The sequence below is a fragment of the Pteropus vampyrus genome, unplaced genomic scaffold (assembly GCF_000151845.1).
Source record: "Pteropus vampyrus isolate Shadow unplaced genomic scaffold, Pvam_2.0 Scaffold91, whole genome shotgun sequence".
Taxonomy (NCBI): Eukaryota; Metazoa; Chordata; class Mammalia; order Chiroptera; family Pteropodidae; genus Pteropus; species Pteropus vampyrus.
The window spans coordinates 4,416,344-4,436,032 of record NW_011888872.1 but is presented as its reverse complement, the minus strand read 5'-3'; the positions used below and the strand labels follow the sequence as shown (position 1 = coordinate 4,436,032).

Here is a 19,689-nt window from a genome sequence, read left to right as displayed (position 1 = left end):
AGTCTCCAGACCGTGAGAAATAAATTCTGTTGTTTATAAGCCATCCAGTTTATAGTATTTTGTTCTAGCAGCTCGAACTAAGTTACTGGTTTTGCTTCTTCAGGTCAACTCCAATGTGGTTTGGGAACAATTCATTTTCTTATCTTCTCCCCATAGATTTTCTCAATATAATAATTTTCTAGGGGATGCTTTATTCATTTTGGGAATTTTGCTTATTGTATTTTTATATTCATAATCAAAAGTTTCTGACAAAATTTTAAATATCCTACAGAACCAGAATTTAACACAATAATGATTTATTACTATGTAATAAACAACCATGTTAAGACTGACCATGAAAATAAAAACCAACACAAATATGGTAGGTAGATCTTCATTTTCTAAAGAAATATATCTTTATTGACTTTTCTCATTTTCTTACAAAGCAATTAAAAAACTCATTCTTGAACTTGCTATTCAATGTTTGATGGCTGTCTCCTTATAAGACTGTCAGTGGAGCTATAGTAAGTTTCCTTAAGCACCACAGAAGATAATCATCGCTTGGTCCCACTTTTACAGAAAATAATCCAAGTTTCACCAGATAGAGTATGATTAGCTCTCTTGAAGAAGACCAGTTTAGTGGATTAATGTCTAATTTACATATAGTATATAAGACAAACTTTGAATCTTTACAGATTAAATGCCCACTTTATACCATGGTGTAATTGTTTGAATTATTGGTGAGTGTACAGTATATAGATGTAGATGTTCTACATATATCTATAAATAAAATAGTGCTTTAAGGTAACGATATTCTTTGGCTGATTTAAATGGCTGCAGTGGACTCTTTTAAATGACTAAAATGAAAATGGCCCCACTATTATTGTCAATCTTAACACTGAGCTTGTGCGGAAGGTTCCTATACTGTTGACTGTCAGCATCTCCAAGTCCACGATATATTCTCTTGGTCCTGATAGAGACTTCACCAGCACAAGCATTGCACTTACAGGACTTGTTTGCTAAAATAAAAGACACAAGAGAAAGGGAGAGAATAATTTTTCTTGGATTGGAGTTTCTATTTTTTGTGAGTATGTCTCTTACTAGAATGAGGGGAAGAATTTTGAGGGTGGGATAAAAGTCACTACTTAGTCCCTTCTTGGTTCCAATCCTTCCATGGTCTTATCCCTTGTTGATACATAATCATTAGTTCCAGGTTACAGGGGTCTGCTTTTTAATATGTTTTCTATTTGCCCTTCTCTGTTGATGTTCTCTTCACCTTTATTGAGTTTTTCCAGCCTTTACAGAGACTGGAGTTTAGGTGAGAATCTGATAATTTTTGACCTGGTAACATCATCTTTGCCATCTTTCATTTTTCAACATTATGGATCTGTTTATTGTGTTCTAGTAGTTGAAGACACATGTATGTAAATAGTTAATTTCAATAGGATGTGGCAAATGCTGACATATGGACATATGAAAGGTATATGTGAGGATATATAAAGGTATATATATATACACACACATACATACATACATACATACATACATACATACATACATACATGGAAAGATAGGAGGGACTCTCAAGAATTGCGGGAAGGCTTTTGAATGCCTGATAAGAGTCACTCAGGGTACATGGAAATTTTGTAAAGAAGTATGTTCAGAAAAACTGGATGCAATTTCATTTCAATGAAGATAGCAATGTGTTCTGAAGAGCAGAGGTAGATGAGGTTGGAGGGGCAGGTAAATAGATGTGTGATAATCATCTGAATGACAAGAGGAGGGTAGGGATAGAGCCAGTGAATTAAGATTTAGCAGTCACTTCAATGGCAGGACATTAAACTAAGGGAGAGAATGTACATGTGATAAAACTGGGTCTGGCAGAGAACAACATTTAAGGAGTGGACAGGGGAGAAGCATTGAAGGAAGTGAGAAGCAATAGATGATTAAGTGGAAAAGAAATGAGTGGCCAGCAGTGCCCAATAAAGCAGGAGAGACTGAGGGAGACTGGAACTGAAAAACATCCCCTGGATTTAGCAGCATGAATGTTGTTGTTGGCCTTTTTCCAGAGTGATTTCAATAAGGTAGTGGGAACAGACAATAAAGATGTGAGGATACAAAGTGAGAAAGGAGAGACTGTGATTATAAAGTATGCTTTAAGAACCCTGGCCAGGAAGGGAGAGGAGAGAGCGGCCAGCATCTAGAGGAAGAAGCAAGTTAAATATGAAGGATGTAGATTGGAGTTTGACAGAACAAGGTTTTAGAGGAGATGGAATGAGGAATACAGGTGGTAGGTTGGCCTTGACTGACAGAAGTGAAACCTTGTCTTTGGAAAACTGGAGGGAGAATGTAAAAAGGGAGGTGCATGGACTTAAGTTTGTAGGGGATGGAATGCAAAGTTCAAGTAATTCATGCTTCAGTGGTTTCAGAAAAGTAGAAAGTGAGGCCATTTACTGAAAATGATAGGTGCAAGGACTTAATGAGTGTGGGGACATTTGAGATCAGGGGCTGAAGAGAAGAAATAAAAGATTGTTGAGCATACTGGGGACTCATCTGAAGTTGGAAACATAGTATTATTAATCTGTGCTGACTGGATGGGTATGAAAATAGATATGGATTATGAGATTGATCCAGGGGTGATGGATGGGAAGTTGGGTAGTTGAGGTGTTGGTGACAGAGTAGTTCAAGGGTCCCCCAAGCAGTTGATAGACTGGAAGAAAGGTGGGGGTGAGAGGCCAAGGGACTAGCATCATTTTGAGGGTGAAGAGCAGATAGAGTGGGAGTGAGGGCATGAGAGAGAGGAAGATTGAGTGGATCATTGGAGACTAAAAGTCTTATATGGAACTGTTCAGAATGATAACAAAGTCAAGTGTGTGGCAACTGGGTTGGTGGCAGAGTGGCATGAAGCTGAATGTCATGCGGGACGAGATGGCCAGGGAATTGTAGGCTAAGATACTGGACAATTATGATAGTGCCCATATCAGATTACAGAACGGAAGATTCTTCATAATCTAGCTCCTCCTTATCCCAGGTCCTTTTCTCTTCTGAATGATTTCACCCACTCCTTACACACACTCCCTGAATTATCTCATCCATGGCCATGGCTTCAGTTATCACATATTTGCCAGTGACTTAAAAGTGTGTACTTTGAATTCCAAGCCCACATATCCAACACTCTGTTCATCTTTACTTGGATATCTCATGGGGACCAGGACTCAATATGTCCAAACTGAAGTCCTCACCTTCCTCTCTACACTGGCTCCTTCTTCCCTACCTTAGTAAATGGCATCACCATTGACTGTTGCTCAAGACAGAAACTTGGAGGTTATCCTTGATGCTTCCTTCTCCTCCACCTCCCCATAGCAAATGGGTTAACAAATTATATAGTTCTTCCTATTATTTCATAAATCTGTTCACTTCTTTGGACTCACTGGTGCCACCCTACCCACCCCCTTGGCCCCCCCATCTCTTGAACTATTTACTGGTCTCTCCATTTCCATTCTTGATCCACTCCAATTCAGATTCTACAGTGTAGCAGTGCGTCTTTTTAACATGAAAATCTGATAGCGACTCTTCTACTTGAAACCCTTAACATGGTCTCTAAGGCATTGTGTGATCTAGGCCTTGCTCATCTCTCCAGGCTCCTTTCAAGCCATTCCACCTATTGCACTTATTCCTTCCATTTGCTACTCTCCAATTTCTAGTTTTCAGCTTAAATCAAATTCTTCCAAGAGGCTCACAGACCACTCCTATCTGGCTTAGGGGTCGACTTGTTATGCCCTCATGAACAACTTGCGATGCTCAGTTACAATATTCAGCACATTTGTGAGTGCTTGTTCAATGTCTTGACTATAAGCTCTACCGGGGCAGGAATCAGCTTAGTTTTGTCTCTAGGACCTAATATGGTGCTTGTCCCTTGTAGGTAACAGTAATACTGAAGGTACAGATTGAATTAAATTTATTTAAAAAGTACCTGTTATGTGCCAGGTACCATTCTATGTGCTGTGCATAGAAGAGCAGATAGACAGCTAAAGTCTCTGCTCTCATTACACTCACACTCTAGTGGGTGACATAGACAAATGAAGACCATGCAAGGTGTCGGTAAGGGCTATGAAGAAAAAATAAGGCTCAGTAAGAGAGGACAGATATTGGGTGGGATGGGAGGAGGATGGTATTCTACCTTCAATTTCATGTAGTACTTCTTTACAATATGTCCCCTTTTCTAGGGAAGAAAGTTTTCTCAGTATTCTCCCCAAGGGAATATAAATAAAATCCTATATCCCAAAGATCCTTTCAAGGATCAAGTCCAGTCTCATGACTATTAAGAAACATTCTTTGGCTATTCTGGCCCATGTTAATTTTTGATGTCTTGGACCATGGCTTAAAACACAAACTTTCCCCATTCTGTTTTTGATAGATGTTAACTTTTGCCACATAGTAATGTTTAAAGCTCTTTGAAATAAGGAACTGTGTATTACATGTATCTAGCATGGAGCTGAGCATACAGCAGATAATAATAATTAAGGCCTGCTAATTGATCCTTATGCATTAAATGCCCTATACACAAGTGGAATTTCACTGGAGAAATTTTGTAAGATTTGATCCAAATACTTTTTGAATTATGTGATAAGAGATAATCTTGAAATGTTTTTATGATTTTAAATAGTTTTCATTTCAAATAATTTAATATTATTTAACTCTAGGATTATCAAAATGAGCAACGTTTTAGATCATTCATGAGAAAAAGGATTTTACTTGAGCAAAACACTGTATTTTTGAAAACATCAAGTTGATAAATGCACTGATAGGAATCATAAAACTTTTAAAATGCCATGTTTATGGCAAGGAAAAAACATGCTGGGACTTTGCTTAACTGTTTGTTGATTCTGCTAGGAAATTTTATTTTCTTAAATTATGGCTAAGAGTTCGAAATGGAAAATTATTTTTAAAGAAGATTTTTAGATAAACCTATTTTATTGCCATGAGTTACAAGTAATGTTATTCGTTTGGGCTAGCATTATTAAATTGGTATTATCTGAACTATGTGAAATTCATTTAGAGTAAACTTCTTACAAATATCTAGTATATGTCAAATTTAAAGCATCAAATGTTATAGAAGTTTATTTTTAGCTGTTAGAAAACAGAATAGTAATAGATTGTAGTTTGGGTTTGTTTTTTCTCTTCAGAAGTTGGTCATGAGAAATTAATCATTTCTAATTTACTGGCAAAGAAACAGAATCACATAATTCTGGAGCTGGAAGGGAACTTAATATATCAAAGAACAGCATAAACGTGTAAACATTAAAAATCTGTAAACTTTACCACAAGGATGAATTTCCCAAATTACTTTTCATATTCTCAAAATGAAATATTGACTTTAAAATCTGATTAAAAATGAAGAGTGCCCAAAGGAGTTTTGAAAAAATTGTAACTGGATGAATAACATCCTTAGCGTGAAACAGTTACTGTAACCCTGCAAACTGCTTGGTGGGATGCCATCATTTTCACATGAAGTGGTGAGCCATATTTAAAATATGTCAGAAGTTTAACCTAAAATGAACTTGCCGAGATTTTGCAGGGGGGACTGGAAGGTTGAGGCACTTGAGTCAGGGAGATCTGCTCGGAATCTCTTAGAGGGATTGGGGAGGTGCTAAGAACCAGTTTAAAGGAAGAGAGGCAGGGGCATGGGGGAACAAAATTAACCCAGGGGACACTATGAAGAAAGAAATGGCAGAATTCAGAGAAGGATTTCATACAGGCAGTGGAAGAAAGGGAAACACAAAGGTGACCTCACATTGTGTGTCTGGGGGTTGACAAGTGTGTAACAACTATTAATACATATGGTTCAGGGAATTAGTTTTGGTGCAAATGTAAACAATCTTGTGAATGTAACAATAAGGAATTCATGGTTTTTGAAAAGCTCTCCAGAAATTAATTTTTCTATGTACAGTTAAATAATCATCACTAATCTGTGATATCTATTTGGGGCGTGTGTGTATGTGTGTACATGTGAGTGTGTAGACTTGTGTTTTGATGGCCAAATACAACTCTATTAGAGTCTGCAAATGGTCTGAGTGACTTTAGAGAAGCTACTTAATCTCTCTGATTCTCACCTTTCTCTTCTGTAAAAAATGGAGATAAATATTAATATCTGACAGTGTTCCTAGAGGATTAAATGAGATCATGCATATATGCAATGCCTGCACATAAACATTCTTTAAATGTTAGCTTTCTTTCCACGTGAATATTATCAAACAACAACAAACTTGAACCTTTCTCAACAGCTAAGGCTGCCCTCAGGATACTTACTCTTAGGTAGAACTCTCCATTTTCATTTCCAGATTTAATCTGAAAAGTATTAATAGTGTTGGCATAAATAGTTGTGGCCTGTATCTGGAAGATGTCTGATGGCACAGACCTGTCAGATCGGATGCTCATGTATTTGTAGACTATGGACTGGGGAAGTTCTCGGCACACTGCATTTGAGACTGGGCAAACACATCGACTGCAAAGGCAAACAAAAATATTCAACAGTTTGGCTTGGTAAGACTAGAAGATTGTCACTTTCAAAAGTGATTTTTCTTACTTCTCTGATGTTAGAACATAAGGATCTTGACAAGGATTTCGTGGGTAACAACGGAAGCCACCATGATAATTCCAACACATTTCATCTTCCCGACATTCATTTGTGGTCTCACACTCATTTATATCTGTAGAGACACAGGGTGAAAGAGTTTACTGATCTAAGTAAATTGCATAAGTGGAAGATTCAGGTTTGCAAAGAACGAGGTATTTGGGAATCTGGACTGTGTTTATTTGGCTTTTGGACCCGAGACTGGGTGGGACCTAAGTTCACTGCATTTAATTTAGGATAGATGTAGCTGATCCATTCAAGACAGATTGATATGTGTCATTTCATGATATTTTATCAAGCACCTATTATTCATTTGTTGAATGCAAAGCCAAATGCTAGCCACTGACTCTACTTACATAAAAGTGAAAGACACCACTTCTTGCCCTCAGGGAGATTACAATTTAGTTAGGAATATGGCAACAATTATAAAATATAATGGAAGTATAAGAGATTAATAAGTGCACTGGGAGATTAGAAGCAGAATTGGTTAATTCTGCTGCCCGGGGAATTAGGGAAGGCAAAGGAAGGAGGAAGCATCTAAACTTGGCCTTGACGTGTGGTAGTTAGATGTGGTAGTTAGATGGTAGCTAGATGGTTGGCATGAGGAGGACCTTCCAGGCTGAGAAAGCAGCATGCAATAACTAAGGAGAGAGCAGTTTATCATCTGGCTCAGGATCTTCAGGGAAATGTAAAGGCTAGAGATATGGTTTCCATAAGCAATAGCTTGCTGGTAGATAGTGATGCTCTAGGTGTGGATTATACTGTCCAAAGGAAGCACAGCACAAGAATGAAGCTATGAAGTGTTCCACCTTGTAGAGCATAGCTATTTAAAGACAATGTGGAATAAGAGGATTTAAGGAAGGGAGTTATCAGCTGTGAGAGGCAACCCAGGGAAAAGGCAGTGCAAGGAAGTCAGGAAGGAGAAAGTCCTGGGAAGGAGGGTTGTGAATAAGCCAGGCTGGGCAAAGACTGATTTTAGATTTAGGAATTAGGAGCTCCCAGACAACATCTGAGAGAATAGTTTCACTTGAGAGCCATTACACTAATGACGACGACAACAACAACGATAACAACAATGACATTATATTAATAGCCACATCCCTATCTATGTCTATTTCCTTTCGCACTTGAATAATGATTTGGATTTATTCAATATAAGCCTTTTCTGAATCATTCTTTCTCCACAATTGGATATTTTCATTCGTTGATGTACTCATTCCATAAATAATTTACTGAATCCTTGCTGCAAGTCAGGCATGGGCTAATTGCTGGGATATGCTCTCTTTCTCCTCTCTGAATTCTCATACCTCAAATTCTTCTTTTTGGACCTTTATTGCTTTCTACTTTGCATTATTGAAATATGCATGTTTGCCTCACCCTTCTGTTACCTTGTAAACTCCATAAGTGCAAGAACTATCTCATACATCTTTATATCCCTTCATTACCTAGCATTAATGCGCTGAGGGCACCTGACTTTTTAAGAAATATTAAATTGAACTAAGTTGCTCTTCACACAAAACACATGGAGATAGTGAGAAAGATATTATCTCTATTTGACATGGAGGAAAAAAAATAAGGGTTAAGTAGCTGACCTGGAGTCCATATAGTTAGTGACAGGGAACTTTCCATTGCAAGGTATTGCATCCTCTAAATTAGAATAATTCCATGCTTTGTCTTTTGGAGAGAAAAATAATAACAACAACAACCACAACAACAACTTTCTTTTAGTTTTCAAACTGGCTAAAGTTATCTGGAAACTGAAAGAAGACTGGAAAAGCTTTGAGGTTTCCAAGAGTCAAGTGCAGGAGGTGTCTTTTTTTTGGACTGGCTATGGCTAAAGAAAGAACTTAAATTTCTCAGAGGAAATCACAATTGACTTATCTTTTCAATATTTTTCACCTTTTTTGAAAAATAAAGATGCTGTTTAGTTATAGAAAAAACTAAGACTCATTTATTATAGAGTCCAGCAGCAAAAGGAAATTGTATATAATAATTTCATTTAATACATACAGTAATTTAATTTAGAGCCTACCATAATCAAAACTTTAATCATTCTGGAAGTTTTTCTGGAAGTTATTAATAGTATTACAATATTTGGTGAGTGTGTTTATGTGTATGTGTATTCTCTCTTTGTCTGTTTTCATGTCTCTCCCTTTCCTGCTGTCCCCCACCCAGTTTTTATTTTTGTAAGGCTATGGAAATGAGAAAAGTTATCTCATCCCCCAAATAAGCTTTTAGAAGAATATAAGAATCCATACTCTTTCAGTTTTACTTTAGTCCGTGGACGAGGTTGGAAAGGGATGGTTTCAGTGGTGGAAACCAATTGCTTTGTACCTTAAAAGAAAGTAAGTCTCTTTCACACAAAAGAAAAATGTTTTGGCTTGACCAAATATTCTGAAGTTGTATATCTTCAAGATACAACATTCATGAATCCCCTACTTGGAATTCTAAAGCATTTTCACCTTTAATTATAACAGATAAAATGTTTCCAGATATACAGACTAGGTAGATAAGATTCCACTGTACATTAATTTTGCTGAATATCAAATCCATTTATTATGAGAAACACATAGACATGTACTTGAAGGACTCCAGGGAAATTGTAAGATATGCCACTGGCTAACATTTTCCTGCATGTAATATTCATGTTAAGTCTCAATTAGGGTTCAGAAAATAAACCATTGGAATGCAATATTTTTCCACAATTAACATTACAGAGTCTCTAGTAACCTGCAAAGGGGTGTAAAGATGTTCATTGTGCAATGAATGACATTCTGATTGTGCTCATATTTGGTGGTTGGAGTCAAGCTGAATAATCATATGCATACTAATAAATCCCAGGCCATGGATATTCCTCTGAGTTAACATTTTTCTGTAAAATCATGATATAGGCTGAGAATCTCATGTTTCTTTTCCTTTCTTAACGAGATTTTACTGCCTCATGTGCCCTCTCTCAATTCTGATTAGAAAGGACTCTCTAGAGAAGATTTACTACTAGTCATTTACATTGTTAAGTAAATTTCATAAAGCATCTTGAATTATACAGGCTGTATACTTTACAAATATTTTTTACACATATCATTCCATTTTCCTCCCTCAACTCCCTTTTCCAAATGAGAAAGCTGAGAAGTTTGATAATTTGTTCAAGACTGTACAGATAGAATGCAGTACAGCTAGGACTCAAACAGATTTTCTGGCTTCAAGTTCAGTTATTTTTTTCATTTTCTCATTGCTATATGTAAATGCAAGTGTTTGTACTAGCTTTTCCAGGATTATCTATGTTTTTAATTTTATCTGAGCAGTCTCTTCTCTGTTTAAGAAATTTCAATGCAGCATGGATGGTAGGGAGAAGAGAGTGCATATTTTCAGATCTTCCAGAGAGTCTCTGAAATCATATTAAGCAGAGAGCTGCTTCTTCCACCTGTGTGTACATGTGGAGATCACCTGAATGTTTATTTTAAAACTGGACCCAAGGACATTAGCTATTTTTGAATCAATAGTTGTTTGCCAAAGAATTCAAGCACATTTTAATACACATGAGGCTGATTTTCTCAGCATCTAAACTACTACCCAATTTATCATCTTGTGTGTTTTAGAGAAGTAGTCCTCAACCTTTTTGGCACCAGGGACTGGTGCTCCTATGAGAATCTAATGCCTGATGTTATGAGGTGGAACTGAGGTGGTGATGCACCTGGGGAATGACTGCAAACATAGATGAAGCTTCGCTCGCTGGCCTGCCACTCACCTCTTGCTGTGTGGCCTGGTTCCTAATAGGCCACCAACTGGTGCCAGTCTGTAGCCCGGGGACTGGGGAACTCTGTGTTAGAGAACTGAGTCTAATTTAAAGTATGCCTAACCCACATATTAACTCTAGACTCAAACTCATGGCCAAAAATTTTAATAATTGAATCTTTTCTGGTGGATGATTAGAAGATGTATATCATGGAGATTATGTAGGCTATATAGAAAGGATATCAATATTTTATTAAAATTATTTATATTTTAAGAAAGAAAAACAATTACTTTCAATTTCAAGGAAAGCAGGTACTAATATTGAATACTCTCTTTTTTGTGAATACCTTCTTTATGAGATGTGCATATCTCATAATGAGCAGGGGGAAAAAAAGAGTTCAGATTGTATATTCAAGTTGGAAAACATAAAAGTCTGTGGTAGAGAATCCTATAACTTCCTCTGTGCTCTTCTTGGTAAAAACTAAACATAGCAGATACGAAAACAATAAACTTACCCTGACATGTTCTACCTCTCACCACTTGGTATCCCTGGGGGCACATACATGAGAATTTCCCAGGTTCATTGACACACTGATATTGACACAGGTAGCTTGAGGTTCTGCATTCATCAATGTCTGTTGAATCAGAGAAGAACAAGGTCACAGAGTTGAAAAACTACGTTGGTAATTTTTTTGATGAGATAATAGAGTAAAAACCCTGCAAACTCTATAATGGAAATAAAATACTTTATAAGAAGCTCAAGGGCAAATTCTAACAATATCAGCTCATTCTCCCTAGAACTTCATAGCACAAAGACTTTGTCTTACCATCAGTTTTACTCAAATCATTGTTGATAGTTTGGCAAATCCTGGACCAAACCATATGAGCTGAGGAGAGTGAATGAATTGGTTTATCATCGATGCTTTTCCGTTTGGGCTCTGCAGACCCACCCATGATGCAGATTTGCATTTGCTTTCTGCAAATTGGGTGGCTTTGCTGCCAAGCTCATCTGAGCTTTGAACTTCAAGTCCTATCACTGTGCTAGCTTCTAGAGGTGACATCCTGGCAAGATCTGGCCTTCAGGGGGCAGAATGCTTTGCATTTCTCAACAGTGATGTCCTTATAATTTGCTTAGAAGAGTAGAGAGAGGCAACTGTCCAGAGCCGGAGCCTTTTGTTTTTGAGCACAGTAGTATGATGTGAGGCCTCTCTGGGTAAAGTATGACCTTTGTAGCCCCAAGTAAAGCTGGTAGGGTCCATGAAGAAGTCAGGAACATCAAGTATCAGTGGCACCCCTCCGGGATGTCTTATGCCTTTTAATTATACAGTGGAACATGCATGTGCGATGAACTCTAAAGGTCATTTCTTCAGTTCAATGGCCCTCTTTTCCCTCATGTGGAAAGTGAAACTCAAGCAACTTAAGAAATGTGTCCAAGTCACACAATGGCAGGAATACAACTAGGGGCTAGGTCTCTTGGTTTATATCCTAATGTTTCTGACATGCAATCAGCATTTTTTGAACTTAAATGTGCACACCAGTCACCTGGATTTAGATGAAGAATCTGACTCAGTAAGCCTGGTCTAGGGCCTGAGATTCTGCATTTCTCATAAGCTCCCAGGAGGTGCCAATGTTGCTATCTATTGGATCACACTTTGAGAAACAAAACACTAGAGCACCCTTTCTAATTATTAGACTCACTCCGCATCTTAATATTTCAGTGATTTTTTCTTCTCCTTTCTCTTGATAACATACAAAAAAGTCAATATTACAACTGAATTAACTAAATTTGAGAATAGAATTTCTATGGATAAAATTTGTTTTCATAAACAGGTACATAATCAGAAAAATGAACAGCAATCAAAGGGTTTGGAGTCTTATTAAAATTATTTGGAAAATATTTACCTTCACAGTTGAGTCTGTCACTACTTAGTTCATATCCTTGATTACACTGACAGATGAATGAACCAAGAATGTTGTAGCATTGCTGAGCACATTGATTGCTGGCATCACATTCATTTATATCTGAAAAGAAAGGTTATATACACTTATATATCTATGTCTTTAAACATATCTTTGCTCTTTTGTACCTATGTCATCTGATGATAAGTGAGTAATTCCCTAGCTGGATTCTTTGCCCTGCAGAAGCTCACTGGAGAACATCCATTCAGGTTTCATATTTGTTGGAACAGCTTCAAATATCTGTCACATACTTCTTTTAGAAGTACCAGAATATTTTTTTTTCTGGGAATGACAGATATTTTGGGGTATGATGAATCTTCCCAAAAGAATTTAATGATTCTAATAAGTATACATTCCAGTATCTATTTTCTTTTATTGTTGTTCAGATGCAAAATACCAGGTCTATAAATAATTGATATAAGACACTCATACTGATACAGTCTCTCAGCATGTGTAGGGAAGATTTATCTGTGCTATTTATTACTTTTTAAATGGGTCCTGTTAAATTCCATTACAATTATAACATAAGCCTTTGAGACCCATACAGAGTTTTGCAATGCTCTAGGCACTGAAAAAATATTGTAAAAAGCCATTTTCCTGCACTAGATTCTTTCCATGTCATGCCAATCTTAAAACTGTATGCCGTGACATTGCATTTTGAAAGGGGAGAAGAAGCATGTAAAAATCAAATGCGCTTTCAGTGGAAAGTTTATGTAGTTGAACTTGCAATAACCTCTTTGGCACCTTCAGCATTTATATCACCCACTGTTGACTAATTGGTGTGTGCATATCAATGGATCTGTATTTTTTCATTTTTTGATACACCCACAGAGAAAAAGTAAAACCAAGGTTAACAAAGTTTTCCATTCACATCTTGATGTGTCATAAGGAACATATTGGTTATTGTATTTTTAGCTTTATACAGGGAAGTTAATGGAAACCAGTTCACTCAAGAGCACAGAAAACTGGAGTACTGCAATGTGGCATGGGGTTTGCTTTTTTAGAAGACAGTAATCAGTCAGGATGGCAGTTCCCAAAAGGCTTACCTACGCAGGTATAGTTGTTTGCCGCCAACTGAAACCCAGGACTGCACTGGCAATAAAATGATCCTGGTGTGTTCACACATCTTTGGTGGCAATAGGGAGGCATGGCGCATTCATCTATATCTAGGTTATCAGGCATACACACACAAAGAGAACTGCATTATTGATTATCCATAGCTGTTTGCTCTCAAGTTCTCAGCAGAACATTATCTAGAGAAGACCTTTATTTTAAAAGTAATTCTTTTCCTTTTCCTTTTTTTTTTAAATTAGGGTACACGTGTTTTAAATATACTTTTCTCTACATTCTGCAGTTAAGTGAGATGTTAAGAAGAAAGACTTCATAAACCTGGCTAGGTGGGTTGAGATTTAGAAGAGAGAAAAGTAATTAAGACTGTTTCACATATATATAAGAATGTCAGTTTGAGGCTCTAAAAGCTTATACATAATGACAGAAGTAAAAAAAGGACTATCAAAGAATTGAGTGATATAGCCTAAAACAAAGAGAAAGAAGGTATAGGCTGCTGCTTAGTTGGTGAATTTGGCAAAGTCACTTAAACATTCAGTAACCTGGTTTTTTCTTTTGTAAAATATGGATAGTAATGCTTGTTATATGTACCTTATGAAGTTTCTGTGAAACTCAAATGAAAGAACACTGTGTAAGGAATAGGATGCTAAACAAAAGTGCCCTTCTGACACATTGATGAAGCATTCCAGCCCCTATCTTTCTCATATAAATACTTCCACCTATAAAATTCTCAATTGAGAACTTGCAGAGTAGGATTAACATCTTAGAAGCATAATAAAATTTCATTAATTTATGATTCTACACTTTGTGACAATTCCAACATGGCATGTGTAATTTAAAATAACAATTATGCATGTATAATGTAAGACTATGTAGTGACACTATCTTACCGTAAAAAATGAAAACTAAACTTTATGCTGAGCTCTTCTGATATTTAAATAACTAAAAGTGTAGGAGGCAGTGTGACCAAGTGGCCTCAGGGTAATCTGAGTTTAAATCTTCTGGCAGTTATTAGGTTAGTGTTAACCTCTTGGAGCTTCCATTTCTTCCTCTGTAAGTAATAGTACGACTATGTGGTAGAATTGTTGAAAGGATTATATGAGATAATGTAGGCAAATTTCCTCACACAAAATAGGAAAAAAACAAATGGGAGCTACTATTAATAAGTTGCAAAATCTATTTGATATAACTTGAATATTGAAACAAATGATAACGATATTCACATGACTTCCCCCCTCATTTATTTAGGTATCTGCTCAAATGTCACCTCAGGAAGGCCATCTCTGACTGTCCATATAAAATAGCTTCTCCTGCATGATCTATCCTTTTGCCCTGTTTTGTATTTCTTTGTAGCCATTAACACTTCTTGACATTGTGTTATGGGTTTATTTGCCTCTTGTTTGTCTCCTTCACTATAATGCATGGCAAATAAAACAGAGCCTGGCATAGCAGGTGCTCAATAAATATTAGTTGAATGACTAGAAACATTGTACTAAGAACAATTTTAGCATAGTTCCTCCTAATACCTAGTATTATAGCCAAGTGCAGTCTCGATAGCTAACTTATATAAATAGTACTTTCTAATAGCTCCACGAGGGCTATGATTCTATAAAATCTGTTTGTTCACTATGATGGTCCAACACCATGATGGAACAGTACCTGGCACACAGTCAGCCCTCAATAAATATTTGATGAATAAATGATGTGTGACTTTGCAACCAGTAAACATTCATCTAACCATTGCTATTTGCTAGCATTGTGTTTAGCACTGCAGGTTTATAATGATGGTAAATATACATACATTCTACCCTTATCTAGTGTGGAAGATGGGCATGAAAACAGATTTCTGCATGAAATGATAAGATCATAGAAGAAGGGTGTATAAGGTCTAGAGGGAGCATTGTGCTACTCCGAGTGTGGCCTGTTGACCATGGCTGGTCCATGGACTATTTGGACCACTCTGCCACAAATAAGTACGGAAAATAATAGTACTTATTTAGGAATAGCAATTTGGTGCTACCACAACATTTTTATTATCAAAATTTGAGATGTACTGGCAGAGAGGAGAGGTGACTAATTATATTGGGGTAGACCATGGACAGCTTCCCAGAGGGAATGACCCTGAGCTGTGATTTGAAAGGTGAATAGGAGCTTGCCAGGAGTGCCTGTTCCTGTGCTCAAAGAGCTTATGTAGAAGCACCAAAGTATGATACTATATGATGTATGTGGGATAAAGCTGGAGTATAAATATATATTTTTTGGTGATAGAGGGGTGTTCAGAGCTGGGCAAGGATCAGATTAGGGAAGACCTTACATACTATGGTGAGAAATGTAGAGTTCGTTCTATGGGTGAGGGGAATACCACATGATTAGATCCGAGTGTAAGAACATCTCCTACCATATCGTAAAGGCTACAACCATATCTTTCATTCTCTTTGATTCTCCCCAGAGTAGTTTGGATTAGTTCTTTTTCTGTACTTCTATGCTCTCAATTGTTTATTTTCCTAATACAGTGGGTAAAGCTTTGGTGTCAGTGGAGTTTTCCACACAATCTTCTAAATTACGGCTTCAGTCCCTGCAAACTGGGCCTTCCTTGGAGGCTGGGCACTAACCTAAGCCTCGAGGCATAGCCCTGTGGCAGGCAGAGCTCTGCAGAGCTCAGTGTTGATATCCTGACATCAACAGCTCACATTCTCAAGTGAAAATGGTGCTGGTTGTCTGTCCCCATATCCTGATCTGTTCCTAAGAAGAAATAAGGACTCTTCATTGATCTATGGTAAGAGGTGGTATGTAAATCAATCGACAGAGGGAATCGGTTAGAGTTTCATGCCCAGTGCTAGGCTTCACAACTGAGCTCGGAACACTTTAGTTTACCTCTTATTTGTCAGTCGGCCTCTCCATACGTGTCATTTAAAAAACATGCCTAGAGTATCCATATGGTGGGTACTCTTCAGGGACTAAGTAGACAGCAGTGACACAAACCAGACCTGGCCCTGGCCTTCAGGGAGCTCGAGTAGAGCTCTCAAGTTGAGGCACATGTTGCACTTGGCTTTGCATTCCTAGCACTGCACCTACTTGCAGCATAAAGAATGTTTAGTATGTTAACTCATTATACAATGATAGCACACAACTATTCAGCCCAGGACCAAGCATTCTTCTTAGCAGTTCCATACATGAGCTCCTGAGGTAGGTACTAGTATTATCTCCATAGTACACAGGAAAAAAGTAAGACAGAGAATCTCAGTAACTCATCCAGGTCTCAAAGTGAGTTAGGGGTGGAACTGAGATTTGAACTTCACCATTTGCCCTATAAACTGTGCTATGCTAAAATGAGAGAATGAAGTCTGTATCATCAGTGTTTAAGTACTATGATCCCCAAATAGCTAACTGAAAATTATTTTCTCAGTTGCTTTTGTGGTCCCATTCGTACCCCAAATTTCTGCTTTTATTTAGTTTAACATGTAACCAAACTTTGCTATCCAGAATATGCTGAACTTTTATTAGTTCTTTCTCGTAAATGTGAAAAATGAATTGGCAGTCAATGAAAAGACAAGCAGTTGTTAGTTATCATTCTCAAAATAAATATGCTTTGTTTTGAATGCCTGAAGTTTAAACAATTAAGATGCTCAAGACGGGTCTTTGCTTACTGCACTGTGGCACTTACCTACACACTGCTCTCCTCGCTTCTGATACCCGGGAAGGCACTGACAGGCAAAGGAGCCTCGTAAATTGATGCATACTTGGTCGGCTCTGCAGTTGTGCGTCCCTGCAGCACACTCATCTATGTCTGTTAAAGACATGCAACATAAAAAGGGTTTAAGTTGTTTGTGAAGATGTTGATATTTCTTCCGTATTGTCATAATAGTTTTCTTAAGGAAACCGAGTTTTTACTTCATTCTTAAAATGTCGTTTTGCAATATTGTTTCATTGGAAATGTTTAAAATGATAAATTATTTTGAGTATTCAGAAAATAATTTCATAGATGCCAGTGTGTACCACTCAGATTTAACTAATGTTAACATTGTGCCCTGCTCGCCTCCGGTAACTTTATTTCGTTAAGAAATGAAACATTTCAGAAATAGCTAAAGCCTTACTCCATCTTCAACCCTTTACCCTGCCACGTACCACTATCCTGGTCAATGTGCATCCTTCCCTGAGATGTTTTTATACTTTTAGTATACAAATATGTACCCATTAGAATATATGGTATTATTTTGTATGTTTTAAAATGTAAATAAATTGTATGATAGTTTTTTCTCCACTCAATATATTACATTTGAGATAATTTCTATTGACAATTTCTAAAACTCTGCACAATAATGAGGTATAAATCAATAATATTATGCATTCCCTGTTGTTGTTGTTGTGTGTGTGTGTGTTCAAACTTTAGGGTAACATGACTTTATAAACTTTTTATTGCAAATTTAAAAATGTGAAGGATTTCATTTGGTCATATTCCTCTAGGAGAGATAGCTGGTGTAGTGTGAAATATATATTTTCCCAAAGCATTTCAATTCCAGAAATAATATACAAAAGATGCTTTAAAGAATTGGTAGATTATAATTCTAGAAAAGTAAAAAATGCTCAGTCATAATATAATGAACCTGTTATAATAAATTTCTTTGGGATCAAAATGTGATGTGAATCTGTGAGTATACATTTATATTACACATTAATTTATAAGTGAAATTTAATTTTGCCTTATCTACATCACCTTGGCATTCATTCATATCTCTCACATTATGAAGTTACACAGCACAAATGAAAGGCTTATGTGATTTTGGCATTCTTCACCTAATAATAAAATCTCTAAGTGTCATTAAAAAATACAGCCTTGTAATTCCCTGATGGCATATTTAGCATAAAAACTGTGACAAGTTTAGGAGGTCTTAGAAAATCACTATGGTAGACCCAGGGTGGTGCTTTGGAAGAAATGGGCCAGGAATCAATAATAAAAAAATGAGCCATCAGTTAGTTAGAATTTATTCCTCAATTCCTGCCCTTCCCTTTAAAAAGCTCAGAGAGTTGCCATTCATCTTTCATACATTTCTAAGGAGAATTACTGCACTTACACTACCCATTGTAATAATGTAGGAAGTTCAGATTATAAGAGGGTTGTTCTCAGATATGGGCTTTGAGTAGCTGGGTGTGGAAATGAGAAGAGAGATTCTTTCCAAAAGAAAGAAGGAGGGGAAATGAAAAATACTCGAGGGATGTATAGCTGTTTATTGGATAATAACCTATTAAAGTACCTACTTACATAATTCTTTGAACCCAGTTTTTGCGTTTTGGTAAATTTATTTTTGTTATTTTTTTATTTTTGTTTTAAAATTTATTATTATTTTTTATTTTCAAATCAGTGATTACAACTCTGTCCTTTTTAGATACTATGCAAAGGTTCAGCAATCTTGCTTTGAAATTATGTACTTTTTTGTGTCTTTTATTATTTTCTCATATGCACTTGATGAAAACATTTCTACTGATGTTTCTTCAGAGCTTTATGACTTGCTAATGCAGAAATGACAGCAGAATTCCTATTGTTTTATGTCAAGAACATCTGCCAACATTTGCAGTGATAACAGCCCTGAGAAATACTGCAATGTGAGATTCAGATGTGGCAAGTTTCCTCAGTACATGCTGGCTGAAGATCAAGGACTCTGATTGGCTGCTGCATTTTCTAAAGGAGGCCTTACCAGTGACTGAGGTTTCTTTCAGAGACATCTCTCTGCAAACTGCCTCCACCCCATCACATTCCTGATGTCCTACAATTTCCTCCCTATTTCCTTGTCGTTCAGTTCTCAGTCTCTTTGATAAATAGGCTAACATTTCCAGTGAAATTAATATATTATTAAAGAGGTTTCAATAATAAAAACTGTGTTCCCTGGACCTTCTCCTTCTTAAGAAAGGGTCCATTTACCTTCTGAGAAGGATTGTTTAATAAAAAGATTAGGTAAGTTAAAATAATAAAAACAAACAAACAAGTAAAATACCATTGTCTCCACTACCACTACATTCTTTTCCTTTCTCTATTAAAAAATAAAACTTCAATAGGACTCACTGCACCTAGGATTGACTAGTGATACCTTAAATACATTTTCTATTTACCTGGACTCACTTTTATTTTTGATTTTTTCAGAGGGGAAAACTTCTGAAATTCAATAATACTCAATTGCATGAAACTCCCTTCGAGAAATTATTCCAAAGGAATTGAGTGCATGCTTCATTGTACACCTTGAGCTGGATCTGCTAGTACATGAACTGACTACATTTTCATTTATGCTTCTCTGACTCGGGTTTAGAATATTTATCCTTTGCTT

General features: G+C 36.7%; 1 protein-coding gene across 5 annotated transcripts in view; it reads right to left on the bottom strand.

The window, feature by feature from the left end:
- Positions 1 to 372: 372 nt before the first annotated feature.
- EFEMP1 (EGF containing fibulin extracellular matrix protein 1) overlaps positions 373 to 19,689 on the bottom strand; it is a 55,571-nt gene continuing 36,254 nt past the window's right edge. For all 5 annotated transcript variants that reach the window (XM_011363938.2, XM_011363939.2, XM_011363942.2 and 2 more), the window contains 7 exons: positions 17,037 to 17,159; positions 13,351 to 13,470; positions 12,248 to 12,367; positions 10,861 to 10,980; positions 6,566 to 6,689; positions 6,289 to 6,484; positions 373 to 998 (listed from right to left, as the gene is read on the bottom strand). In XM_011363938.2, the coding sequence (XP_011362240.1) occupies positions 837 to 998; positions 6,289 to 6,484; positions 6,566 to 6,689; positions 10,861 to 10,980; positions 12,248 to 12,367; positions 13,351 to 13,470; positions 17,037 to 17,159 (965 nt within the window). In that variant the 3' untranslated portion in view covers positions 373 to 836. The remainder of the gene's footprint in view (positions 999 to 6,288; positions 6,485 to 6,565; positions 6,690 to 10,860; positions 10,981 to 12,247; positions 12,368 to 13,350; positions 13,471 to 17,036; positions 17,160 to 19,689) is intronic.